Here is a 25,242-nt window from a genome sequence, read left to right as displayed (position 1 = left end):
CCAACAATGTTATTTCTCGATAGTGGCGTTGATTATAAGAAATTCTATGATACGTTTTATATATTATCGTGGGCCAGTTAATCAATGTCTAATCAAGATATCTGAGGATAACGGGATGATAAATGATGATCGGTTAACAAGCTTGTTACAAACCACGAAATTAGATCAATTTCTTACGATAATATGTAGAACGATAAAGCTATCGTAACGACGTAAAAATTAATATTTAGAATGAAGCAAAAATTAAACATTACAATTAAAAAATTGTGTAACCTTCCAAACGTGTATTTTGACCCAGTTGCGGCAAATTAAGAAAAACGTTTATGATTTTTAATTTCGCATTAAAAGATCGTATTCAGAATTTGCAAACATTTACGATTCAAGATGATGTGTTTATTAACGTTTCTATTTACATTAATTAATTATTTATTGAACAATATTTTATTAAACAATTCTAGAATCACTGTCTATGTAATTGCCATTATATACGCTCTAATTAACTAAAAATTATTACATAGCACTGCGTCAGCACTCTGTGTAAATAAGAAAGAAGTACACGTACTTGGATACACAAGCGGCTTAAAATCGACTAAGCAAACGGTTCATTTTAATTACATATCGGAATTTCTTTCTTTTGTTTCTGGCATATCGCGCGTACAAGACTACCATGAAATAGCTCTATGATAATTTTATTAATTAAAGGCTGCACTATATGGGATTAAGCACGCGTCGTTAAAATTGAAGACGAAACGTACGAAACATTTGCGAAGAGAAAACAATTCGGTACATTAATCACATTAATTAGCCGCAACTTTTTAAAATTCATTTTCGTTATGCCCATACATCGGACATCGATTTACGATTAAACGAATTTAATTAAATTAACGAGTATTATACCAATGATAAATATGAATAACGATTATTACAGAAGTAAAGGTTAATTTACTTCGAATAGACTGTTTTCTTGACGACGATATGTTTTTCGGCAAACGAAATTAATTATACAATGCAATTTACATTAAATTAAGGTAAGTTACTCTCAGTTGCTTTAGAAGTGTAAATTACCTTGGTATAATTCAATGCACAGATACGCATTGTACGAATCTAATGAGATGGCTTTACACCCAAATTAGATACCATACTTGATTACAATACCCTTTTGTACAAAGTATAATACTCAATTATGATCTGTAAAGTAATTTGAGGTCAGATAATTTAATCAAATTTGTAACATATCTCGACTAATAATTTTTTGTCCACGCTAATTTGATTTCAGGGAAGCAGCATATATTCGGTCATTAAATACCATAATTATTTTGTACGACCTTAATATACGACGTTTTAACATACGAGCTTTTATGTTTGTAAAATTTGTTGTAGTCACAAATTAGTAGTTAGATATTATCGAGCCAACTTAATTCAACGAACTGTGATCATGTTAAAAAACGGTGCAGAACCTCTAGAAATTATAATATTCTTTAAAAAGCGATATATTTCTTTAAAAAGATTACAATGGACGTTACCGTCGTAGCTGTATACGTTTCTATTTCAATTTATCCTGATTATTTCTTGACGAAGTTATCTGTATCGCATAACATCGCTCGATATAAGTATCAAATCAAACTACAACAATTAATCCCGGTAAACGATTTTAAACACATTCTCAAGCATCATTTACACAGAGATACACGTTCATCGATAACTTACTCCCTTTTATTCGTTTCGCCGAATGTATACTACTTCTCTGTCGCTTTTCTGCTGACTGATATATCAGGAACATTTGTTATAATATTCCCTGCGTTTCAGTTCTTAATTGTGCCAATTCCAAGAAAACTGATTAACCATTGGAATAATTCACCGGAGCGACGAATGAAAATTAAAAGCTCACCTTTGAAGGCAGATCGAAATCAAAATTAAACGATCGTTAATCAAGCAAAAGTAACGTCGAAAATAAAATAAAAATCAATCATCGAATCGTCCGTTAAATCGTAATAGGATGACGAACAAGATCAACGAAGAAATTGCCCTGAAGAAATCGTAATCGAGCTGAAAATACAGGATGATAAAAAGGGAAAAATCCGAAACTCTGGTCGAAAGAGATATAATATAATACGAAATATTTAATTAGCATAGATACTAAGCAACCCTAATAAATCACGCGTATCTTCGCATGTATTAGGTTGTCCGAAAAGTTTCCCTCGTTTTATGAGGAAATAATAAACGCACAGCGTTTTTTCTTTTATATTATTTCATCTAATTACGTACGATCCATTTTGTTCTATCAAACTAAAGATCACAACGTTGGACAGATTAAGTTTCATGTTTGTGTAAACTAGATTTAAACATTAGATTCAGCCAGAATCAAACATACAATGACCATTTATTATTCACGTTATAGTACCACGCCAGAATAATTTACTTATAATTCTCAATGAGAATTGATTGTAAAATTCTTCCAAATAAAAACAAAAATGTTTGTATAAAAATGCGTTGTTGTAAAAGACGTGTAGAAGAAAGATACTTCTCGGACAACCTAATACATAGGTATTTATGAGCGTGCAGTATCATCGATGAGCAACTTCCGGCAACACATTGGATATAAGACAGGAGAATTAGTTTAAATTCCGTTTTAAGGACTTTCTTATACTTTAGTATACTTACTCGTAAAGTTATCACTGCGAGTGGAAAATTCATGTCATTACTAAGAAAAATATTTTATATTATTCTCAAACACCCTTTTCTTTCATCGCCCTATAGAAATAAATACGAATACAGCTTCTTGCGAAACCAATTTCAACGGTTTTCACGTAGAGTCGTTCAGCCAGAATTGACAGAGTGAGAGTATAAAAAGGCGAACCATACAGTGGTAACCGTAAAGTCGTAAACCCCTTCTTTTCATCGCCCTACACAAATAAATACAACTACACCACGTTGTCCGTTCAATTTCAGTGGTTTTCGCGTTGAATCTTACAACCAGAATTGACCGGACAACCCAAGTATAAAGATACAAAACGCATAGTGGTACTAAGAGAGCAATCGTTAATTGTTCAGAGCCATTATTTTCAGCGTGTACACAATAGCGAAGCGGATAAAAAATGGTCCCTCTGTGAGTTAAGATTCGCAGGAGGCAGCAGTCACGATCAACGGCGCAGGTTCCACGATGATCTCCTTCCACGAGGAAAAGCCTTGCTGAAGTCTGCCGCCCCACCGCAGGCACCCCCACCCCCTCGTTCACGATATTCCTCGTGAAAACCGGCCGCATTTCGTCGCGAGTTCTCGGAAAGCGCGCACACCAAATCAAACGATCCCGATCGCAATAACCGTTGTTACGTTAATCGTGAAAATCCTATTGTTCCGAAACGCCATGGTAACTACGCGCGGATCAACAGCAATCGTTCGACGGTCATCGCTGTATATTTAAAGCAAAAGAGAAAGTATAATCTATGGCAGCTACGAGTGATTGGACGAAGAGAAGGTGGTTGGTTCTCTTACATACGTAATCTCAATTACCGATGTCTGATTAACATCATATTTACTTATAAACAGTAAATTACGAGTAATAGTTCGAACGTAAGTGGTAAAGAAGGAGAAAATTTCGGATCGAAGGGAATCGAACGAAAGAGAAAACGAACGAGAATCGCTAAAAATCTGTTGGCCCTTTAAATTTTCGTGTCGTGCAAGCTGAACCGGCGAACAATTAAATTGATAGAGGGTTGATTCGTCGTTGTCTCGGATGAAACATGCACGTCGTTGCCTCGGATGAAACACACACATGCACGAGTGAAAGAACCTACGATCAGTTTGTACACGTTCCAAAGGAATCGAGGAATCTGTCAAAACCCTTTGATCCGCTCTTTGTTGCAGCGCTCCGGCTGTCAACATCGATACGTCGAACGCAGCTGCTTAGGCAATACGCGTTGACGTCTGTTCAAACAGCCAGATTCCAATGTACTTAAGTCCTAACCTACTACTACTCACAGTGTATTTATAACGAACACGTGTTTTTCGAAGTCGTTGACGAACACCGCGACTTAATAGCCGATCCAACGATCAGTTCGAAGCTGAATAACGTACCGTGGATCGTTCGTAATCAAGTTGCATAATAGCAGCATGCTGAAACAGCCGAGTTCCATGCAATTGAAACTGACGCCTGTACACGAAACGATCGCAATACCTGTCCACGAAGAACTCCTTGAAATGTCTCAACGTCTCCGAGATTGACTTCGTCACCGTGACGCGAGATCGATTTAACAGTTTCGCTCTTTACGCGACGCCTTTCATTGTTTCACTGACTGTAAACCGTGTTTCCGATGTTTTGTAAATTGGTTGTCTATCGAATGTCGTGCGATGCTTCCTGGTTCGTATCGACCGGAATATTTCGATCAAGCGGTGCGTCGAAAGGTCGCAGCAAGTGAATGCTATGTACGAGTAGAGAAGCGTGATCGCATGGATCGAATGGATTGAAGTCATTTCATGGGATATCGAAATAATGTCAAACTGATATCGGCAGAATTTTACGGATGATAGATCATAATCATCGAAGTGGAAATAGTAGCATCGTATGAAGCAGCATCGTACGAGTTCTTGCTGAACGATCCTTAAGCAGATACTGCACGGCTCGGTGAGTTGCATCTTGCACATGTTCAGTTATCTTAAATTTGCTATGGAACTGAAACTGATCTACTTCTCCGATAATAAGCCACCATGTTGCAGATGGTTACGAACTTTAACGCTACTTTAGGCAAATAGGCGAACTTAGACTGTTAAGGCTGTTATCTTCGACAGAATCGACAAAATTGTTTGAACGTGTAGCTGAATCGACGAGATTAAGAGATGGAAAGAAACTCGACGAATAAAAATGAAAGTACAAAGAACGTTAAGATCTTTCGCGTGTGTGCAAAACGAAAATTTCTTTCAATGCGTCTCGTTGAAGTAGAATGAAACTTCTTTTCAAATATAGTATCTTATGATTCTCACGACTTGTATTCTTGCACTGTAAGATTCTTAGATATTTCTTGAAAGAGTAACCCAACGTTTCACTATCATCACAGCTAACTTCGTCGAGTATCTCAGGTTCCCATTCGCGATTACGTCGCAGCTCGCGAGTTTGTAAACGCGATCTGTCGAATTAAAAAAGAAAGAAGACAGAAGCATCGTACACGCACGCTGATTAAAAACGTACTTTCAGTGATCAAGGATTTTTCTTTTTCCCAAAAAATAAACTTACTATCTACGTTTGTCAAAGATGAAGAAGAAAGAAATATGAATCCAAAGAAGTATATGTAGTTTTGAGTCTCTAACATATGCAGAAACCACGACGTAACTTCTACATTAGCTTTGCTGAGTTCGTGTAAGAGAAGCCAAAGAGCTACGGGAAAAGATTGTTTTGCGTTTTAACCCTTTCCACTTTGACGATGTTACGTGGAAGCCGAAACTTGTTAGTTTATATCGTTCATGTGAATACCACACGTGAAAAATATGATAAGTCCATTTCTGTTGAATTTGACTTTTATGTGACATAGCGAACGAAGAGAAGTATTTTGTTATAAAATAGCTGAAGAAGGGAATAACCTGATAGATTCAAGATATACGAGTCTTCTAAAAATAAATGATAAATTCAAGGTATTCCATGAGAAACGAATAACGTCAATCTAGATATTATGTTAGTGTAAGGTGAAAATATATTGATATTCCTAATATCTTTAAATTAAAATATCTTTAAAAAATTAAATGTTCGACAAAATGATGACAAAAGCACGCATTTAATTCCAAAATTAAAAGTGAAGATAGTTTCGACGTGTTATTGATCGACTACAAGTTGAATTAAACTGCTTCTCCACAAAAGACAGAAAACACAACTTGTGTTTTTCACCTGTGGCTTTCACACGAATACGTAGATATATACAACACATTTAAGCATACAAAATATATAAAATACTTCAAGAACTTCACTTTCGACAGGTTTCTCAATGACCTAGGTGTTTAATTAGTACTTAACGTCGGAAAAATAAACGATTTATTTTCACTGTATTGCTGCAAACCAACGATATGCATCGTAACGCAATTAAAAACACGAGCACCGTGCCAATTTTTGCCCGCGAATGGAACAGTTCCGAATAACACTGCAAAAAAGTTGGGCCGAGCTTCTGAAAGACACGCTTTTGCCAAAAAAATTCGATGACTCGGCGAAAACATAAAACGGCGATACATGAAAATTATACAATCGAAGAAACATATTATTCTTATGCTTCTCGTACTTTTTTCAACGACTCTCGTCAATCTTCTGCGCATTTCGCAGAAATAAGATTTTAAAAATATACCTTCGACAAGTTTATAATGACACGTCTAATCGTTCGATTTAATTCGAACGTTTGCCAATTTTTATTTTTTGTTCGCAAGTACTATTCCGCAAGGAAAAACATAAATACTTAATATTTATTACTAATAATTATTTTTTCCGATATATGAAAATAGTTTGCGTTGATAAATATTCTCTGTAATTCAAACATAAAACGCGTGCTTCACGTGTTTCTACGCGTTCGCGTGCTTCCACGCGATCACGTGTTTCCACATACTCAATATGTGTACGTTACACAGAAAATATCCCATTCGCTTTTTAGCTATACATTCGAAACGTAGGAATTTGAATGATACGCGAAGTTCTGCCAAATAATATGTAGACCCATATCACTTGATACATTTAATGCAATGCAATGCAAAACGTGTAAATAATTAAGAACCAATGTGTAAACAATTCTGAAAAAGCTATTTGGAAAGTTAAAAATTAACTGAATCAGATAAGAAAAGGATAATCTCGATATATCTCTTAATTCTTGAGAGAAATGTTGTTTACATTTCAAATTATAACTTCTATTGGAGAGGTCAGTGTTAAAAAATGACAGTACTATCAGTGAAATATTATGCATTAATGATTACGATAATGTTCAAGCAAAAACAATGGTAAATACCCTGAACTTTTTCCATTTGAAGAGAATTTTAAAGCTTATTCCAACAATGAAATTTAACTTCACTTAGCAGCTACATTTTTACACCGAATAGGTAGCTTATACCGATTAGCATAATTTCCCATATTTCTCGAATATTGTACTTTTTTTTTCCATTCAGTTGTTCAATAATACTTTCACGATTTCATTGTAATAACATCACTTTTCGTTTTAAAGCATTGAAATGCTAAATATTTTATTTTGCTTAAGCAGATTCAATAAAAATCCCTTTTCCAAAGATAAAAGAAGCACAGTAACGTCTCACGAAAGCGGAACTCTCCGAAGATCGCCAAGGAAATCGCATGAACGTCGAAACCTTTTCTTCTCTAAGAAGAGAAACTTCCGTTGGATTTTCATTAATAAAATTTGTCCGAATACTTTCGATTCCTCTCGACAGTCTTAATAGGATATTTCACTAGAAACTTTTTAGAAATCTTCTGTTTGTCGTGAATCTTTCAAATGGTCATACAATTTCAGACGCCCATTTTATTTTCGATTTCTATACAATTTGCAAACGCACATGATGAATATTATAAAGAAAAACGTGTCGTTAAAACTGCACCTTATCAATCGACGACAAGCAGAACAATGGTACTATCGGAATGCAATCGTGCTAACATCACGTTGCATATACGAAAAATGCACACAGTGCCGGACAAAAGTATTCCTACGCCATTGGAAACGGAACAACATTTTAAAAATTTGATCAAAGAACTTGAGTTTTTCTGAGAAGTTAGAAGCGTTAGTTTATTCGATGACGAATGAAAAAGCATTTTGAGAAATTTGCAATTGGCCAAAATCGCGAAGAAAAAGGTAAAGCTCGCTCTTTACTTGTAATAAAAATTTAAACAATATATTCAGAAGATCGATAGCAGTTACGTACATGTTAAACATTTCATCGAAACAGATTGATACGAAAACAAACGACAAACATCGAAAGATATAAAAATCTTTAGATCTTAGGCCGGAAGTCGTGAAAAACTGCGACTTCCGCCACTTTTAACAGCTTTTCTTCGTTTTTGTATATTTGCGAGTCTATCGTACTCTAAAAACATTGCTCTTCATTTTACGAAATTAAATTTTGGAAACAATCCTCGAACAAGTTCATATTTTTCGGGAGGTAATTTAAAAAATGCAATCTGGGTAAAAGATTCTTTTACCAAATAATGTAACGAGTAATATACTTTGGATGTTTCTCGTTTTTATGTGTGTACCACGTATTCCGTGCTTCTTCGTAGTTTCGAATTTCTCATAAATAAATAAAAATCCGCAGTTTGCTAGCCAATATGGAGAAATGTCGTTCTAAAAGGATATTCGTTGCAACTTTTATACAATTATAAGGGTTCTTCTTTTGGAATCTTTCTGGCTTGCATATCAGCAATAATACAGTTTGACTTACGTCTGTCTGAGTTAGAACACGAAACTGCACCGATGTTATAACAATAACAGAACGTGCGAAACGAAAGATTTTCTGCATCTCGTGTCGTGTCAATCACGTTGCCATTCGAACGAATGTTTAAATATTTAACGAGAAACATAACGCGATCCAACATACTGAAGACATTCTCGCATATAAAAAAATATTGTGTAAATAATTTTATCTTCCGATCAGTTATTGACTCGCCACGCTATTCAAATCCACAATCATCGCTCCTGAAACGACGAAGACATAAACAACATTAGAACAGTTGAAAATGGTAAAAAATCCAGTCAGGTAATTAACTTTATTCGTTCTTCGTATACCAGTTAGCAGTCTTTAGATCGAAAAAATAATAAAATCTTTCTTGAATATTCTACAGAATTAAAATAAAATTGAAAATATTCTGCACAACACGCATGTCACGAATAGGAAAACAGAAATTTTCCTTTGAAAAATCTTTCGACCTTTCACGTACGTAACTCATCAACTTGTCACTGTGATGAATACGAACTGGTAACAATATTGCTAGCTTCTCCGTAGTTTAGCGTAACGCAGTGTTCCAAAAATATATATTCTTCAAACAATCCGAAATGCCAGCTACAATATCGTTCGCTCTTTCGTTCGAACGTAAATAAGTACGTTCAGAACTCTTTTACGGGATTAAAAAAGATACATTGACAAAGTAAACTTTCCTCGTTAAATCTCCATACTATGCCAAAGAATGAAATTGAGCGAATGCAGATTTTTAAGAACATTTTGCAATACGATCTTTACCACCTTTTTCATCGTCATCGTCATGGTCGTTATTTGAAATTAAATCCGGCCACAAGGACATAAATCAGCAACGTGTCCTTTTTTATCGAATATTACACGGATCGTGAGATAAATGTACAAAAGTAACTAATTAGGTCGGTGTCGTGTTACCTTTTGTTTAAATGCTGAGATATCTTGTTTCGTTGTATTTTCGATGACGAGTCTGGTAGAAAATATGATTAGCGGAGCAGCATAGAAACAAACAGGTACTCTACTCTCTATCGTTCACCATCGCGCATTTCTGTGTCGTCCTATTTCTATATGTATTGATATATACGTATAAATAATTGCGTATATCCATCAGAAATAATCAGTCTTCGTATAATTTTTCTTTCGAAGAGTTTCGTAACTGTATATAAGTAAAAACCACAAACTCGTTCTTAATTACAAATTTCAGGATAACGGTTAGAGCAAGTACAAAATTAACTTTGATATCCTTCTTCGCGATAATTACTTGCGCAAGACCGATCAATTAAGAGAGAAACGGGGTAATGAAACTTCACGGGGATATTTTTCCACAAAGGAAATTTATAGAAAATATGCAGAAAGGCGAATCGTACGTTGATCGTTTAACGAATTAATATGAGAGAAAACTCTGTGTCTGTGTCTGCTTTAGGAAAAAATTCCAGTTCAATTGAAATAAAATCCTTTGGAAGATAATTTAGAATTAAGTGGTTGAGAATCATAATGACGTAGGATCAGCCGATTGCCGATGTTCAGAAAATGGTTCTGCGTTTATTATTACGAATAATTCATTACATTCGTTCGTGTAATAGAAACGTATCGTGACAGAGAATCGAATCGTAATTTAATTAATTATGAAGTTATAAAGGTACGATGCTTTTAAGTGTCTAAATACGAGACTAAATTCAGCTTCTCAAAGTTGCTACTTTCATCTCTGTCGTTCCTAAGCCGCCAATTAATTCTCCTACTGTCTGCGAACGACAAAGAATATTAACAATTCTTTGTTAGAGAAATAGTTTCTTGTCAATGTGAGCCCCTTTGTCATAAAATTTCCTTCTGTCAACCAAAGAACCAAGAGCTTCGCTTCGTTCGTTCGAAGAATATTGTTGTGTCCAACCCAGACAACACAGACACTTATATCAAAGTGGCGTTTGCGCGCTCGCGTTACGTTGGCCAAATGGCATAATAGCGTTAATAAGCACAAAGTGCATATTGTAGCTAGGCAACACGGCAGTAACAAGTATTGTCAGTGTGCCTCTTGTGACCCGCGGTATTACAACGCTTCGCCACGGACCAATACTCGATCGTTATATTATGTGAGTTCGATACAGCTTCCTATCGTTTACCTCGCATTCAATCGCGTTTTCTTTTCCATAGCTCCTGTTCAAAATATTTCACTATACTGCAGAGTACTCGTATATTATAAAATCGAGCGCGTCAAGTAAATCATTCGCTCGCATTTTCTTTTCTATAGCTGCTATAAAAAAGATATTGTATTATAAAGCGTATTATAAAGTAGTTAAAAAAGCATTCGCGTTACAAATACGTATCGAAAGTGACTCATTGATTCCAGTCTGTATATTTTCCAAGAAAGAAACAAGAAGGAAAATCCAAGTCAATGGCGAATGATGAGAAATTCATGGACTGGACGTTATTTTAAATTTTTAAGCCTGCAAGAAGTATTTTCTGAAATTTATTCGTCAGAGGGAAATATTCGCCTGTGAGGTAGAAATGATACGCATTATCTAAATATCTAAATAATTAAATACGAAAATAATTGCTGGAAAATCTTCAGACACCGATGTTATTCTCAACGAACGCGCCTTTTACGCGCCTGATATCCACCCGACTGACGCAGAAAACTTAAACGAGAAATAAAACGAAAAGCGACAGGGCGTAGACGAGAGTTGAAAGGATACAGCGCGTATTGTTTGTATAAAAAATAAAGTTTTTATTTCCCTGGCACAAAATAGTATTGCAAACAGAGGTATTGTAGTATTCGCGCGATCTGCATTGTATAAACCGTTTGGAAATTAATAGGAAGGAAGGTTTTATTAAAACTGCCATTCAGCTCTGATTCTTAACAAATAAAAAACAATAACGTGCTGAACATCTCGCTACGGATGAAATGACAAGATTTTAAAAAAGAACGATTCTCCCGTTCATTTCACTATCGTTTCACTATCGACGTGTGATATTTACAAACAAGACACTTTATTTCTTTCTATCACTTTTCTCCAGTCTCAAAGAAATTTCGCATGACAAATCGAGGTATTACAGGCTTGAGAGCATCCTATAAATCGCATCGTTTGTTTCATGTTCCCTCCCAAGGAAATACAGACAATCTGACGTTTCTGAGACGTTTCTCATTCGCGATTCTTTATGATTCTTCTTTCTCTTCGGCACAAAATTCTCGCACGATTTTCTAGTACGATTATTAAATATTAAATTCTCCGAATAAAACTAGAATAATTCTTCGTGTCAGCCATACGTGACGTTCACAAAAATATGTAAGCACAGACGTTTTTGCATCGTTTTAATTGGAATATCATACGATATTTAATATTTTAGTATGTGATATTGGTTATTGATCTTCTCGTAACTGAAGTTTTAGTTCTTATGACTGAAGAGCTGAACTTATAAGAACTAAAGTTTAGTTCTTATAACTGAAGCGAGATCTAAAACGAGATGAAAACAGGTATAAGTATGAACATATCTTGGGTTCACACTGTGGTTTTAATATTGTTAAAACAGATCGAATTACTTTATGATATTATTATTATTATATTATCATATCGTTATCTGTTTACACATTAATATGTACCTGTAGAAAGGAGATCGAATTTCAAGAATATTACAATTTCATATATAATAAAATATTATTTTTAAAATTTTATACATGTTCTAAACGATATCATAGATTGGACGGTAATTTGATAAACTTACAATTTATTCATTAATAATTTCATGAATATTCGTTTTGCAGATACAATACGCATACAATATATGTAATATAATACAACATGACATTAACTGTATCAGCTGCATATCATTTATGTAAAATTATCGTTCATCATGACATTAGTAGTAATTTAATGAAATTAGCGATATTAATCTTAAGCGCAATTTCGAAAATATTATATTTATTATATTTTATGTATACTGTAACGAATGGTACGTTTATATTATCATTAATTTCCTATAGTCAGACTACGGATGTTTATTGAACATATATGAAACGTTTAAGGATGCATAAAATTACAAAATGCGCATAATATGAAAATCTGCATATTCAATATCCAAAATAAAACGCACTTTGAGTATATTAAGTAGTTGAAACGAATCTCTACTTACATTTTATTTCTTTTGCTAATTATTTTGATAGAAATATGAACCTGTATGAACATCCACAGTTGTTTTATAATATAAAATTATAGAAAGCATGCAGCAATATCAAAACACATTTAAAGAACAAATTATATCTAAAAATTAAGTCCTCGAGTAAATTTTACGATGGGATATTGTAGAACCAGATGGTACAATAGAACTTGAAACGCAAACGTACGACATAGTTTCCGGGACAGATACCGTATCCATATCACGTATGGTAATTAGCATCAAACTTAGAACATTTGATTGTTGCCCTGGCTACAGTATCAACATAGCATGCATATGCATACTTCATGCATCGTTAGTATGGCTCTTATACACAAAACGTAACTTTCCATAAGATCACAGATCCCGAATTCGAATATGCAGAAATTCTACAACATTATGAGGTTCCGAGAGTTACTAACGTCTGAGGGATTTAAATTCAATAATTTATTTATTAAACGGTGCATGATTTAAACTTCGTAGGTTCAAAGACAAATTTCAGATTTCAACGTCGCTTCAGGATATTTGTCTCTTGCTGTGTAACAAGCATAAAATATTAACAACTCTAACTCTAATTAAAATTCAATGAAGGCGAGCTTATGTTTCAAAACGATTTTTCCAGGAATATCTCGCGCAGTTGGAGTTTACGATGTGAAATCAAATAAATAGAAGCTACCATAAGATTCAACAACATCAAAAACGTTTATTGTACGTTTCCAAACTAACGTAGCGAACAAATTGGAATATGCGTAATCGCTGCTAACAACATGCAGTCTCGTTTAGGATAACAAGAATTGAACAATTTGTACTTACGTTTTGAACATCGCGATTTTGTAATTCAAATACTCTGCGAGACAAAGTTATACTCAACTTATATTGTTGACTCGCATTCCATATTAAACAGATAGCATTAGACATTAGGAAATGCGATTGGTCGAAACGTAGTTTAGTCCTTTTGTCGTTTCCATTACGAATGTTTCGTGTCTTTGAGTTTAACCGAAACTGCGTTTATTGTAGCAACTTAATCACTTGAGACAATTTCTTCGAGTACTGCAAGGCATGTTATGAACTTTATATGAGAATTTCTGGTTCATTTAGCAATTAGCAACTTAAATTAAAATTTAAAAAATTCTACTGGTTCATTGGCAGACGTTCCAACCTAAGCGTGCAGAGTAAAATAATGCTATATACAGCCATATTAAAACCTGTTTGGACGTATGGGTCCAACTATGGGGAACAACGAGTAATTCCAACATAGAAATTCTTCAACGATTCCAATCAAAAACTCTAAGATCCTTAATAGATGCACCTATTGGTATGTTACCAACGAAACAATACATCGAGACCTTAAGATACCAACAATTAAAGAAGAAATATCCAAATTCAGTATACTCAATTACTTGACACGACGGATCAGATCCGCAGGCTAAAAAGACATTACCCTCTGGATTTAAACATTAGATTCAGCTAGAATCAAACATACGATGTCCATTTATTATTCACGTTATAATACCACGCCAGAATAATTTACTTATAATTCTCAATGAGAATCGATTGTAAACTACTTCCAAATAAAAAAATTAATTTATTCGTAGAAATATGTATAATAGGAATTCATTCAAATAAGTCATTGCAACTATAGACACACGTTTTTAAATAAACTTACATATTTTTTTATTACACTATACATTAACACTTTGACTGCCACGTTGGTCGTATATATCGAGCTCTTGAATTTCTTACAATTGTAAAAATTGTATGAAAATTGACAGCTAGGGCATTTTGAATATAATCGATAAATAGAAGATACTTTGAAATAAGAAGTGCCCCATTGAACGATTAAACGTTTTTACTAGAACATCAATAAAAAAAAAAAATGAGGACAAATCTTGCATGTAACGGTGCACTGTGTTTGCATCCATATCTTTCAGGGCTTATCTACGAATATTATTATAAACACAGCTTAGAAAATAATCGTAAATGCTGCTTTATAATCATATAATTGAAGTTAGAAGTGTGCACATACCTTACTATTGTATATAGAATGAGCAAATACCGTTTACTAATATCTTCTACACGTTTCAACAATATATTCTGCACGTTTTGCTTACGACGAAATAACGAATGCGAATGGTTTGTTGAAATAAACGAAGCCTTATTATAATACGTCGCTATTGACTGTTACCAAGGCGGCACGGTGGTCACCCGTGACCGTCAATAAGATAAACGGTCCATTGGGGAAGAAAGTTGTCTTACATCGTCAATTTATTATTATTTCGCCATTATATGCTTTGAATAATAAAAATACTCCCGTGGCGTACTCAGCGAAACATGTGATTTCGGCGTGGCAGTCAAAATGTTAAGATAAGTGTTCGTATATGTGCAATTTTAATCAAAATTGATGTTACGAACGTTGTCTATAGTTGAAAATTATAATAAAATTATATAATTGAAAAAAGAAAAATTCACAATATGGTGCAGAAAAAATGCGGCATTCAAAAATATCGCAATAAACGTTTGCCTGAATATGGATACATGTAGATGTACCGATAGTGAAACAATGTGATCCACCATGATCCACGTGCGAGACACGTTCTTCCTAGCGGATAAAATTTGCCAAACAAATACCAAGGAATATTCTTTTTTACGCTCGCGTACATCATTAAATATTTACAAACCGTTCTGTTATTATAAATTGCAAAAGTTCATCGTAGAAAATCAATAAAGTTGTTTCCTTCAAACCAATTTTCTGCAGGAATATTGATTAATTGTGGAATCATTGCCGTTAAAATTGATGAAATAACCAGATTCTATCAGATAATAGAGGTAGCTGTTACTTTGACAGAACTTCAACGTTGTTATCTCAATAATATATGGTTTTGAAATTCAGTTAAAACATTGTTGTACTATTAATTAACATCGGACATTGTTGTACTATTAATTGAATACTAAAATGTTTATTACAATGCACGCAGCAGTTTTCAAAAGATTTCGCAACAATACATATCATGTATCGTTGCAAAATTCAGACAAATACCTGAAAAATACGAATTTTTGGAACACGTTCGTATATTATTGGAAATCCCAACACTACAAAATATCGAGCATCGTTGTGATAAAAAATTTTATATTTCACAGGATCGTAACAAAACGTTGAAATATTCTTCTTCCAAATTCCGAGAATACCGACAAAAATTGTAGAAAAAATCCGACCGACATTATTCCAAAGGGTCAAAAATACATCAAAAGAACTTACAATGATGCTATAAATCTTGAAACATAATCTGAAAAACCTGCGACTGCTATATTATGAAAAGCGTCGTATTTAATGAGGTTTCACGGCGTAACGAGCATTTTATGAAAGCTCGAAATTGCCCGACGAATGAAAATTATAAAAATCCACAGAAATTCAAGAAAATACGTTTACTGTTAAGTATATATAGTAGTTATACTATTCTCTTACTTTACTTACCGAGATATTACGTTAAATTCTATTGCTTGACAGAATTCTTCGTATTATCGTATTATCGTTATATGATTCAAGAAATTTCATCGTATCGCTTTTATATGTTTGATTGACTTCGTATTTAATAGAAAGTAATATCATGATGATGAAAAGTTCATAAAAATTCAAAGAATAGAAACGTAGCTGTGGTTTTAACCGTTGTAGGTATTCCAGGAACAAAAAATGTTCTCTCGATGAAGGTGAGTACCAAGTACGCACGTTCAACTATTTTCCATGAAAATTCCAGCAATTTTATTTGTACACTGGATACAAATCCAGAGATAAAGGTGGAAAAAATTTTCGAGCGAACAGTTAGCAAAAGTTAGCAAAATCGACGTATTCGTAAGATTATTTTGCCTAACGGAGTAACCTAGTTTTCGACTCCCATGACGATAGAATTAATGAAGTTGTCGAGGATGGGTACTTAATGGCAGTTCCCGCTGTCAGAGGCATGAAAAAAGTGAAACGTTGTTTCTTGTTGTTTCGTCTCAAACAAAGGACCCCTAGCCACCTCGTTAAATTCAGAATTTTACCAGCTCGTTTCGAAATACGACGGAAATTCTACCTCTACCAGAGAGTTTGGTATTATGAAAATAAATAAATAAAGTCGATTATGTTCCATCAATACTACACCCTTGGACAAAAAGATAGCACATGTGTGCTATCATTAATTTCTCATAGATAGAGTCCGAATTTCCCAAGTTTGACGAATGGCATATAAACAGTACCTTGTAGTAATAAGGTATATGAGCTTGAAACTGTATCTTCGCTATTCCTCTTGTATTTATCAACAATGATTGTGAAATCCGGTCGGCGAAATGATAGCACACCAAGCATTTTGTTTCCATTCCTTAGTATTTCTGTGTATTCTGAGTGGTGTAGACGTAGTGAAAAGTAGAAGAATTTCATTAGAAACCTTACAAATTTCGATTCAAACAATGGGACGTGGAAAACAGCTAAATAGTGAAGAGATTCAAACAGTTTTGAAATTAAAGAAAGAAAACTTTACTATTTCTAAAATTGCAAAAGTTCTCAGTAGAAGTCGGAAAGTCATTTATAATTTACTGAAAGATGTAAATAATTATGGAACAAAAAAAAGCAGTGGGAGACCTTCCGCGATTAGTACTCGTGAAAAACGTGCAATTTTACGTGCCGCGTCAAATTCGCTTCTCACGTCACGTGAAATTGCAGAAAAAGTTGGCGTAAAAACTAATCCTCGGAATGTCAGACGTGTACTACAACAATCCGCGCACATAAAGCGGATGAAATTAAAACGAAGACCAGCTCTAAAGCAGATTCACAAGGAGCATCGATTATATTTTGCAAAAGAACATATACGGTGGAACAAGAAGTGGAGGAAAGTTATATTTACAGATAAAAAAAGATTTAATTTAGATGGCCCAGATGGATTCAATTTTTACTATCATGATGTAAGAAAAAAAAAATTGTCACAAATACGGCGTCAAATGGGTGGAGGTAGCATTATGCTTTGGGCAGGTATTGGGTATAACGGAAAGACTGATTTAATATCAATTCGCAGCAAGATGAATGCTATAACCTATCGTAATTTGATACAAAATCAAATTGCAAAGTACGCAACACATATTGCGAGACAAGATTTTATTTTTCAGCAAGATAATGCTGCAGTTCACACCGCTAAGGTTGTGAAAGAATATTTTTCAACAGAAAATATTGCAGTTTTGGACTGGCCTGCATGCTCCCCCGATTTAAACATAATCGAAAACTGTTGGAGTAAATTAAGCAATGCCGTTTATAGAGAAAATAGGCAATTTGAAAGTATTAATCAGTTAAAAAAGTGCCTTGAAGAGGAATGGAGAAATATATCGCTGGATTATATTAGAAAACTATATCGTTCTTTGCCGAAACGAATGCTGGAGGTGGTGGAGAATAAGGGAGGATCCACACATTATTAAATTTTAAAAGGTTTTTTATTTTTGTACAATTTAGTAGATAATAAACACTACAACTTTTGAAAGTGTGCTATCATTTCGCCGACCGGATTTCACAATCATTGTTGATAAATACAAGAGGAATAGCGAAGATACAGTTTCAAGCTCATATACCTTATTACTACAAGGTACTGTTTATATGCCATTCGTCAAACTTGGGAAATTCGGACTCTATCTATGAGAAATTAATGATAGCACACATGTGCTATCTTTTTGTCCAAGGGTGTAAAAGTTGGATATTTGCAAACTCGATAAACGATCGTAGAAAAATTGTGCCCTTTTGTAGGTCGATAAATCGTACGTACAACTTGCGCCGGCAGAATTTTAACTTTGCGTGTAGCAAGCAACATAAAATTCAATGAATAAATCATGCCCTCGATACTTTCCACCGCTACGCTTGAGAATATAATTTATCGAGTCTATTGAGTTACGAGACCTGTCCTTCCTTCTTCTTTTTTTTTCTTTTTTTTTTTTTATATATATAGACAGCTACGAATAATTTTTGCAGAAAAATTAATTAATTAAGGGTATATAGTGTTGGCCACGATAAATAATTACAAAGTACCACGACACAAGATTGTTTGTTCGTCGTGACATAATTGAGAACGAATAACAAAGTTTTATTTTTATTCTTGAATAATTTCTACTGAAATTGACGATTATAACTTGTGAATTGTCTTTGATTTGTTGCAGATACAATCCACCATCATGAATATCTCATGGTACGACGAAAATGAAGTAATAGAAAATATTTGGCAACCTACGTTCAACAACACGTCAACGATATCCCCGACCTATACAAATGGCTCGATATACGACGATTTTGGTACGAATTATGTTATTATTAATACACCTCATTGTTGAAAACGAAATGTGAATGAACATCATTCAAACATGATATAAAGGCTGTCAGAGGCTAAACTACCGTTTTCATTCTCATTAATTGTACATGTTAATTCCAAAGAGCCGCGGAAACCTTTAATAACCGAAATGAAGAACGAAAAAAAAAATGCATCGTTGCTTTAGAGAAACGGGTATAAAATGGAATTTCGCATCGTAACATTGTTAACATATCGGAGCGTTCTTTGAGCTTTACGTATATGTAGGTACAAGCGTAAGTGTAGTAAAATTCTCAAAAACAGTTTCGAGATCAAAGAAAGTTCGTCGATAAAAAGTCGATCGATAAACGAAGAAACTCGTTAGAATTCGATCTAAGTAGAATATGATTTCGTCTTTCCGTTTCTCAACGATTCAAATTAGAATAACTCTTCCAAGTGATATGCAAATAGGATTAGTAAGAGTATACGCTTATAACAGAATGAAGAAAGGAAACTAATCGCTTAGTTGATCGTTGTGGATCGTTTTTAAAGGAATGAACATAGAGTTGACGACGAAGGTAGAAATGACATTTTCCTTTATCAAAAATCTGTTATTAATTCTTTTATTAAACTTTACTGACTCTGTCGTGAATGGTAATGGACAGAACTGGGTATAAAATAAAATTATTTAAGTGACGATTCAGAAGCTTAGACTGGCTTAAAACTTATAGCTTGATAGCTGCAAAATTATTTATTTTACAATAACATGTAATACTGACATTTAGATAGAAGAGGATTTATTTATCTTGGCTATGATTGTGGCAGTATGAGAATGAAAGAATAATTTTGTGTATATTGTGTTGTATGGTATATAATATTTTCATTCATCGAAAATTATTTCACATATTAAGCTATATTAATTAATTATAGAAATATTGACAGAGTTATACCTTTTATACTATTGAAGCTAAATTTTAACAATGACTAAGGTGTTTTAAGTCGATCACGGTATTTATTATTTAATTATTAGATTAAATTATTAGATTATTATTGGATGGAAATATTTCGTATATTCTTAAGCGATGCAAAGAGCCGGAAGTTTCCGGCCACTGTTTGTGGCAAAAGTCCGTGGTAATAGTCCACGCAATATCTGAACTGTACCGTATACAACAAGGAAACTTATTTTGATACAAGAAACCTTATAAAATTAAACGATCAAAATATTCCATTTAGTTATATTTAATTTAACGCTAGAGACACGATAATGAATATCTCGTACATTAAAAAAGACGGACCTGTCTATATCGCTCTGAAAAGCTTTATCCTGTTAAAAGTTACTCATGTTCTTTCACGTTTCATGTTCTTTTTTTCCTGCGAAGAATTATTCTGAAAAGAAAGGTAACAATATCTAATCCATTTGAATAACATATTTCCTTTTTTCCACTTTCCACATTGAACGTCACAGCTTTTTTGGTATTTCTAACAATGAACAAATTGTATTCACTTGATAATCTGTTGATCGTCGCGCTCAAGCATTATCGGCATTACAAACATAAATTGCAACTTCAAAGAACTGTAAATTGCATCTTCTTTGTGTAGTGAATTATTCTTGTCTTTTTCAGGTTCGCGCGACACTACTATCGAGATCCAAAATCTAATGTTTTTATTCATGAGGCTATCTCGCCTTTAAAAGTTATTCGTGAAAATATTCATACAAATATTCGTTCGCTCGCTTTGAAAACGTTAGCCTGAATAAAAAGAAACACGCGCGATGAACAGTATACCTTATCAGAATCGAATCGGGGAGATGGTTTTTGTCGACAAAATTGAAAAAAAAAATGGAAAATAAAAATTCAGATACGATCGAATTGTGGAAGCTTTTAATTTATTCCTCTTTGAAAATATATCTCTCATATCTATCATATCATTTAAGACAGCGTAATTATATGTATCTCATCGAGAGATTATTTTCCTATTATTTTTATATCAAACGTCCGATTCATTTTCATACAATTTAAGGATCCTCGTTAGTTCAAACGCCACTGATTGATTTCAGATGGAAAATACGAAGTTCCAACCGCCATACTCGTTGTCCTCAGCATATCTTACGGAACGATATCGTTTCTGGCAGTAGTGGGAAATTCTCTTGTTATGTGGATAATAGCTACATCCAGACGTATGCAAAATGTAACGAACTTTTTCATAGCGAACCTGGCATTGGCGGACATTGTTATCGGTTTGTTCGCGATTCCATTTCAGGTAAAAGATTTATTTAATATGTAACTCCGTGTGTTCAGATAAAATCCGAACTAAAATATACATTGTTCTAATCACGAGAAATATTTCTATTAAGTTTCAAGCAGCCCTGTTGCAAAGATGGCTCCTACCACATTTTATGTGCGCATTTTGTCCTTTCGTGCAAATCCTTTCTGTCAATGTCTCGGTTTTCACGTTAACAGCGATCGCGATCGATCGACATCGAGCGATTTTAAAACCACTCAGGTGCGTCAATCTATTAAAACGGTAGATTATCTAAGTCCATCAAATAGACGTACGCCGTTCGATTCTTCTGACCATTGTTATTTATATTTCTTTTTCTCATTTCACATGTTTCACATTTAATAGCGCGAGACCAAGCAAGCTGACCGCCAAAATTATAATCGCTGGAATTTGGTTTCTCGCCTGTAGTTTGGCTACACCAATGGCAATTGCACGTAGGGTTACTATGGTACGGGAAAATTCTATAAGTAAGTTAAACGACAGATCACTTGACTAAACTATCAGAGACTTGTAAATAAGAGACTTTTCATTTTTCATCGATGTATAATACGAATCGTTTATTTTCAAAGTGGTGCGAGTGCATTTTGTGGAAAGATTGAAAAAACGAGGAATTTCCCTGCCCCTTAATATGAACGTTTTCCTTACAAACAATTTATAATCTAAATCTTAGGATATTCTTTTGTTCCAATCAAGCGAAATTTAATAAATTTAATAATTAATTTAATAAATCCATTTCCTGTAATCCGTAGCCTGTACAAACAATCGAGACACCAAATAATCAAAAACAAGTGACACTGAAATTAAACAACGATATGTACTTTCTTTTCCTGTTCTTATTCATAAAGCAGAGTGGATTAAAGCGTAGAACATGGATTTTAAATAATTCCCTAACTTTGAAAGCGATGTGTGGGTCCGCTCGTAACCCTGAAAAAAGTTACTGATCCAGTCAATTTAACAAAACTATTTACATAATGAATTCGCACCTAATTAAGCGCATAAAGATGCGGATGAACTAGGTAGACCTTTCAGCAAAAGATTTTTCGCGATACCTGGAAACAAAGGAAAATGAACTTACGCCGCTTTGAAAACGAACGATCCATGTACGTGTAACTTATCGATCGTTTCTTCTAATTTCTAATTGGCGTAGATGGCGGAGATCGCTACAAACCGTTCTGCATACACGTAAATCTATCCACCAAATCCATGTTTATTTACTCAGGATTATTAGTATTTTTGCAATATGTCACGCCTCTTTCGATTATTTCCTGCGTGTATGCAAGAATAGCGTTAAAACTCTGGGGAAATAAAGCTCCGGGAAATGCCGAGGATTCCCGGGATGCGAATCTAATGAAGAATAAAATAAAGGTATATCCCTTTTTTTTATTACTAACTAACATAAAATCTCCAATTATATTTTCGATTTTTATTATGGAATTTTCCGCTGTTCGATCCTATAAACGTAATACGTTTACACGCCGACGCTACTATGTTTCTCGCGTAGACGTTTAAATAGAAAATAATTACATAAAAAGAGAAATAATTCTATTACAACGATAACGTATTCTCCTACGTTCTCGAACTACGTGCGTATTTTACGTAAACAGCGTAGCTCCGATTTAATTTAAACATACTTTTATTGGTTTTATTTAACACAGTTGCGAATTGTTCGTTGCGTTTCAGGTAATCAAAATGTTGATCATAGTAGTAGCACTTTTCGCAATTTGCTGGCTACCGCTTCAAACCTATAACACTTTCCAATATTTTTATTCGGAAATAAACAAGTAAGTAATAAATCGTTCTACGCCCAGATTATATGTAAAACAGATTACTAAGAGACGTGATTACAGTTACAAATATATCCATTACATATGGTTCTTTTTCGATTGGCTGGCCATGTCAAATAGCTGTTACAATCCATTTATTTATGGAATATATAACGTAAGTATCGCAAGTTATACGTTTCGATATAACTTTCTACATCTTCTCAGTGTACGATCTACTTTTAGGAAAAATTTAGAAGGGAATTTCAACAGAGATGTCCTTTTAAATCGCGAAAATGGTCAACTAATCCACCAATTGATACCACGGATACGGATAAAACACAAAGTACAAGAACCTCCATAAGGTATTCTTTGAAGTACATTTCATAATTGAGCTGCGCAGAAGCCATGCTGATCAGTGAACTAAGACGTAGCGAAGAATAACAACTGCAAACGTTTATCAAAAACATGGAAATGTTTACTGAAACGATTACTTGTACTATCTCTTCTGTAATAATTAAATTTATAAAGAAATAAGTCCCTTGTTTCTTGAGATACTTAATATTGATCGTGTACCTGGATAAAATTGCCAAATTGAAACAGGAAAATTAAAAGATAAGGGGGAAGAGCAAGGAATGCCCATTTATTTTATGACGTTCTCCTTGTTGTTCCCTTTACTCTTCGATTAACAACTTCATAAAAAATGGAGTTGATCAGTTTAACCTTTGAAGGGCCCAATTATTGTACTATTTCTATAAAAGATTCTTTTATTCATAGAAATAAAAAGTAACTAAATTTAAATGTCGTAGATACGAATGGAGGCGTACAATCTCCAATACTTATCCAACTGTATCATCGTTTCATAAAGGTATGTCAGCGAGAGACTCGACTCAATCGTTTATCGATGATCACCAAAAGAACGCACGAAACAAAAAAGGGATTAATTACTATTTTCGTGGTGAGAACCACTGTGCGCATAGAAACGAGGAACTGTACGTTTTTTCGTCCGGAAGACACAAACACACTCAAGACCTCGACACGGAAGAATTATGTCTATAACGTAGAGAATTTAACGAATTGCTTATCGATTAATTTAAATAGTATTAACAATGAGATGTATTTTGTTCCAAGTGCAAAATTTGCATGATTCATTTGCATATGTAATATGCAAACAAAGGTAAACCAATAGATGTAACAAGGTAATAGTTCTATTAATTGATACTAATAGAGGATAATTTTCCCACATATCTTATAGTAACTTGTGAAACAAACGTCTAATTAATCGCATTTTCTTTTCAGTTCTTCTAATCCTTGCTCAAGTTTTTCTACGACTTAAATGTGATAAACATTTGTCTAGCATTTACTAGATTCCTAATGTGTATATAAGTACATATATATGTGCGCGTACACAAATTTAGTGCATCTTTTTATTTTCTTTATATTTAATGAATAACAATTTCTCAGTGAACTACTATGCCGTAAAAATATTCTTGAAAAATTCTAAAATCTTGATAGAAATACTTAGTTGTAACGAATATGCAACGGTGAATATTTTAAAAATAATTAGGATAATTGAAGAAATATTTTATTTCCTCCTGATTAATTTCCTTTTTAGGATCACAGTTATTAAACTTTATGAAGAAGTTCCACACAATATGTAAGGCTGTGAAACATTTATTAGAGTAACGTCTTTTTGTTACTGTTCATTATTATAAGTTTAAGCGTTTTTTTATGTAAAAATAAAATTTTCTCGCAACGATAATAAAATGCTAAATATGTCTTGATTGAATGATAATTTAAATTTAAGTTGATAATTGGAAAAAGTATTCAAAAGTATTAAACATAAACATTACCCTTAAAACTTTTAAATAGATACTTTGAAAAAATATTAAAATTACAGTTAAGGTGATTATTAAAAAATTTTGTTGTAATAACAATTAGCTATATCTTTGACTAATAATTCTAATTTCCATCTCACCACAGATTAAAGATATATGACATGTCCTGCAACAAATTACTATTTCTTTAGTACATACATACATATTATGTAAAATTGTAGCAACAAACAGGGTAATGAAGAGTTTAGTCTCTGAAGTTATTTGTTCAAATGATCATGTACTTAATGATGATAAATAAAAAAAAACAGAATATTATTTCAACTTAATTAAATGTTAAAATTGATGTAATTTATCGTGCTACAATAATAACAAAATGTTTCTAGTCAATAAATGAATTTTTGTTGAAACATAACATGTTACATAAAAAAATTTGTAATACAGAAACTTCTTTTCCTATCAAATAAAATGTTACTGTATAATTTCAAAGACGTTCTA

At 33.6% G+C, this 25,242-nt stretch overlaps 1 protein-coding gene across 1 annotated transcript; it reads left to right on the top strand.

The window, feature by feature from the left end:
* Positions 1–3,267: 3,267 nt before the first annotated feature.
* Positions 3,268–25,159, top strand: LOC132914194 (RYamide receptor-like). Its single transcript, XM_060973070.1, has 10 exons — positions 3,268–4,621; positions 18,745–18,877; positions 20,926–21,128; positions 21,223–21,371; positions 21,495–21,616; positions 22,297–22,514; positions 22,830–22,930; positions 22,997–23,087; positions 23,156–23,274; positions 23,719–25,159. The coding sequence occupies exons 2-10, from the start codon at positions 18,760–18,762 to the stop codon at positions 23,966–23,968; spliced, it is 1,371 nt and encodes a 456-aa protein (XP_060829053.1). The 5' UTR covers positions 3,268–4,621; positions 18,745–18,759; the 3' UTR covers positions 23,969–25,159.
* The last annotated feature ends 83 nt before the right edge of the window (positions 25,160–25,242 follow it).

Source organism: Bombus pascuorum, chromosome 1 (genome assembly GCF_905332965.1).
Source record: "Bombus pascuorum chromosome 1, iyBomPasc1.1, whole genome shotgun sequence".
Lineage (NCBI taxonomy): Eukaryota > Metazoa > Arthropoda > Insecta > Hymenoptera > Apidae > Bombus > Bombus pascuorum.
This window is presented reverse-complemented; position numbering and strand designations above follow the sequence as displayed.

Coding starts and splice junctions, on each gene's coding strand:
- LOC132914194 (XM_060973070.1), top strand. CDS start 18,760: ATGAATATCTCATGGTACGACGAAAATGAAGTAATAGAAAATATTTGG. Junction 22,931..22,996: donor TTTTATTCGGAAATAAACAA/GTAAGTAATAAA, acceptor ACGTGATTACAG/TTACAAATATATCCATTACA. Junction 23,275..23,718: donor AGTACAAGAACCTCCATAAG/GTATTCTTTGAA, acceptor TAAATGTCGTAG/ATACGAATGGAGGCGTACAA.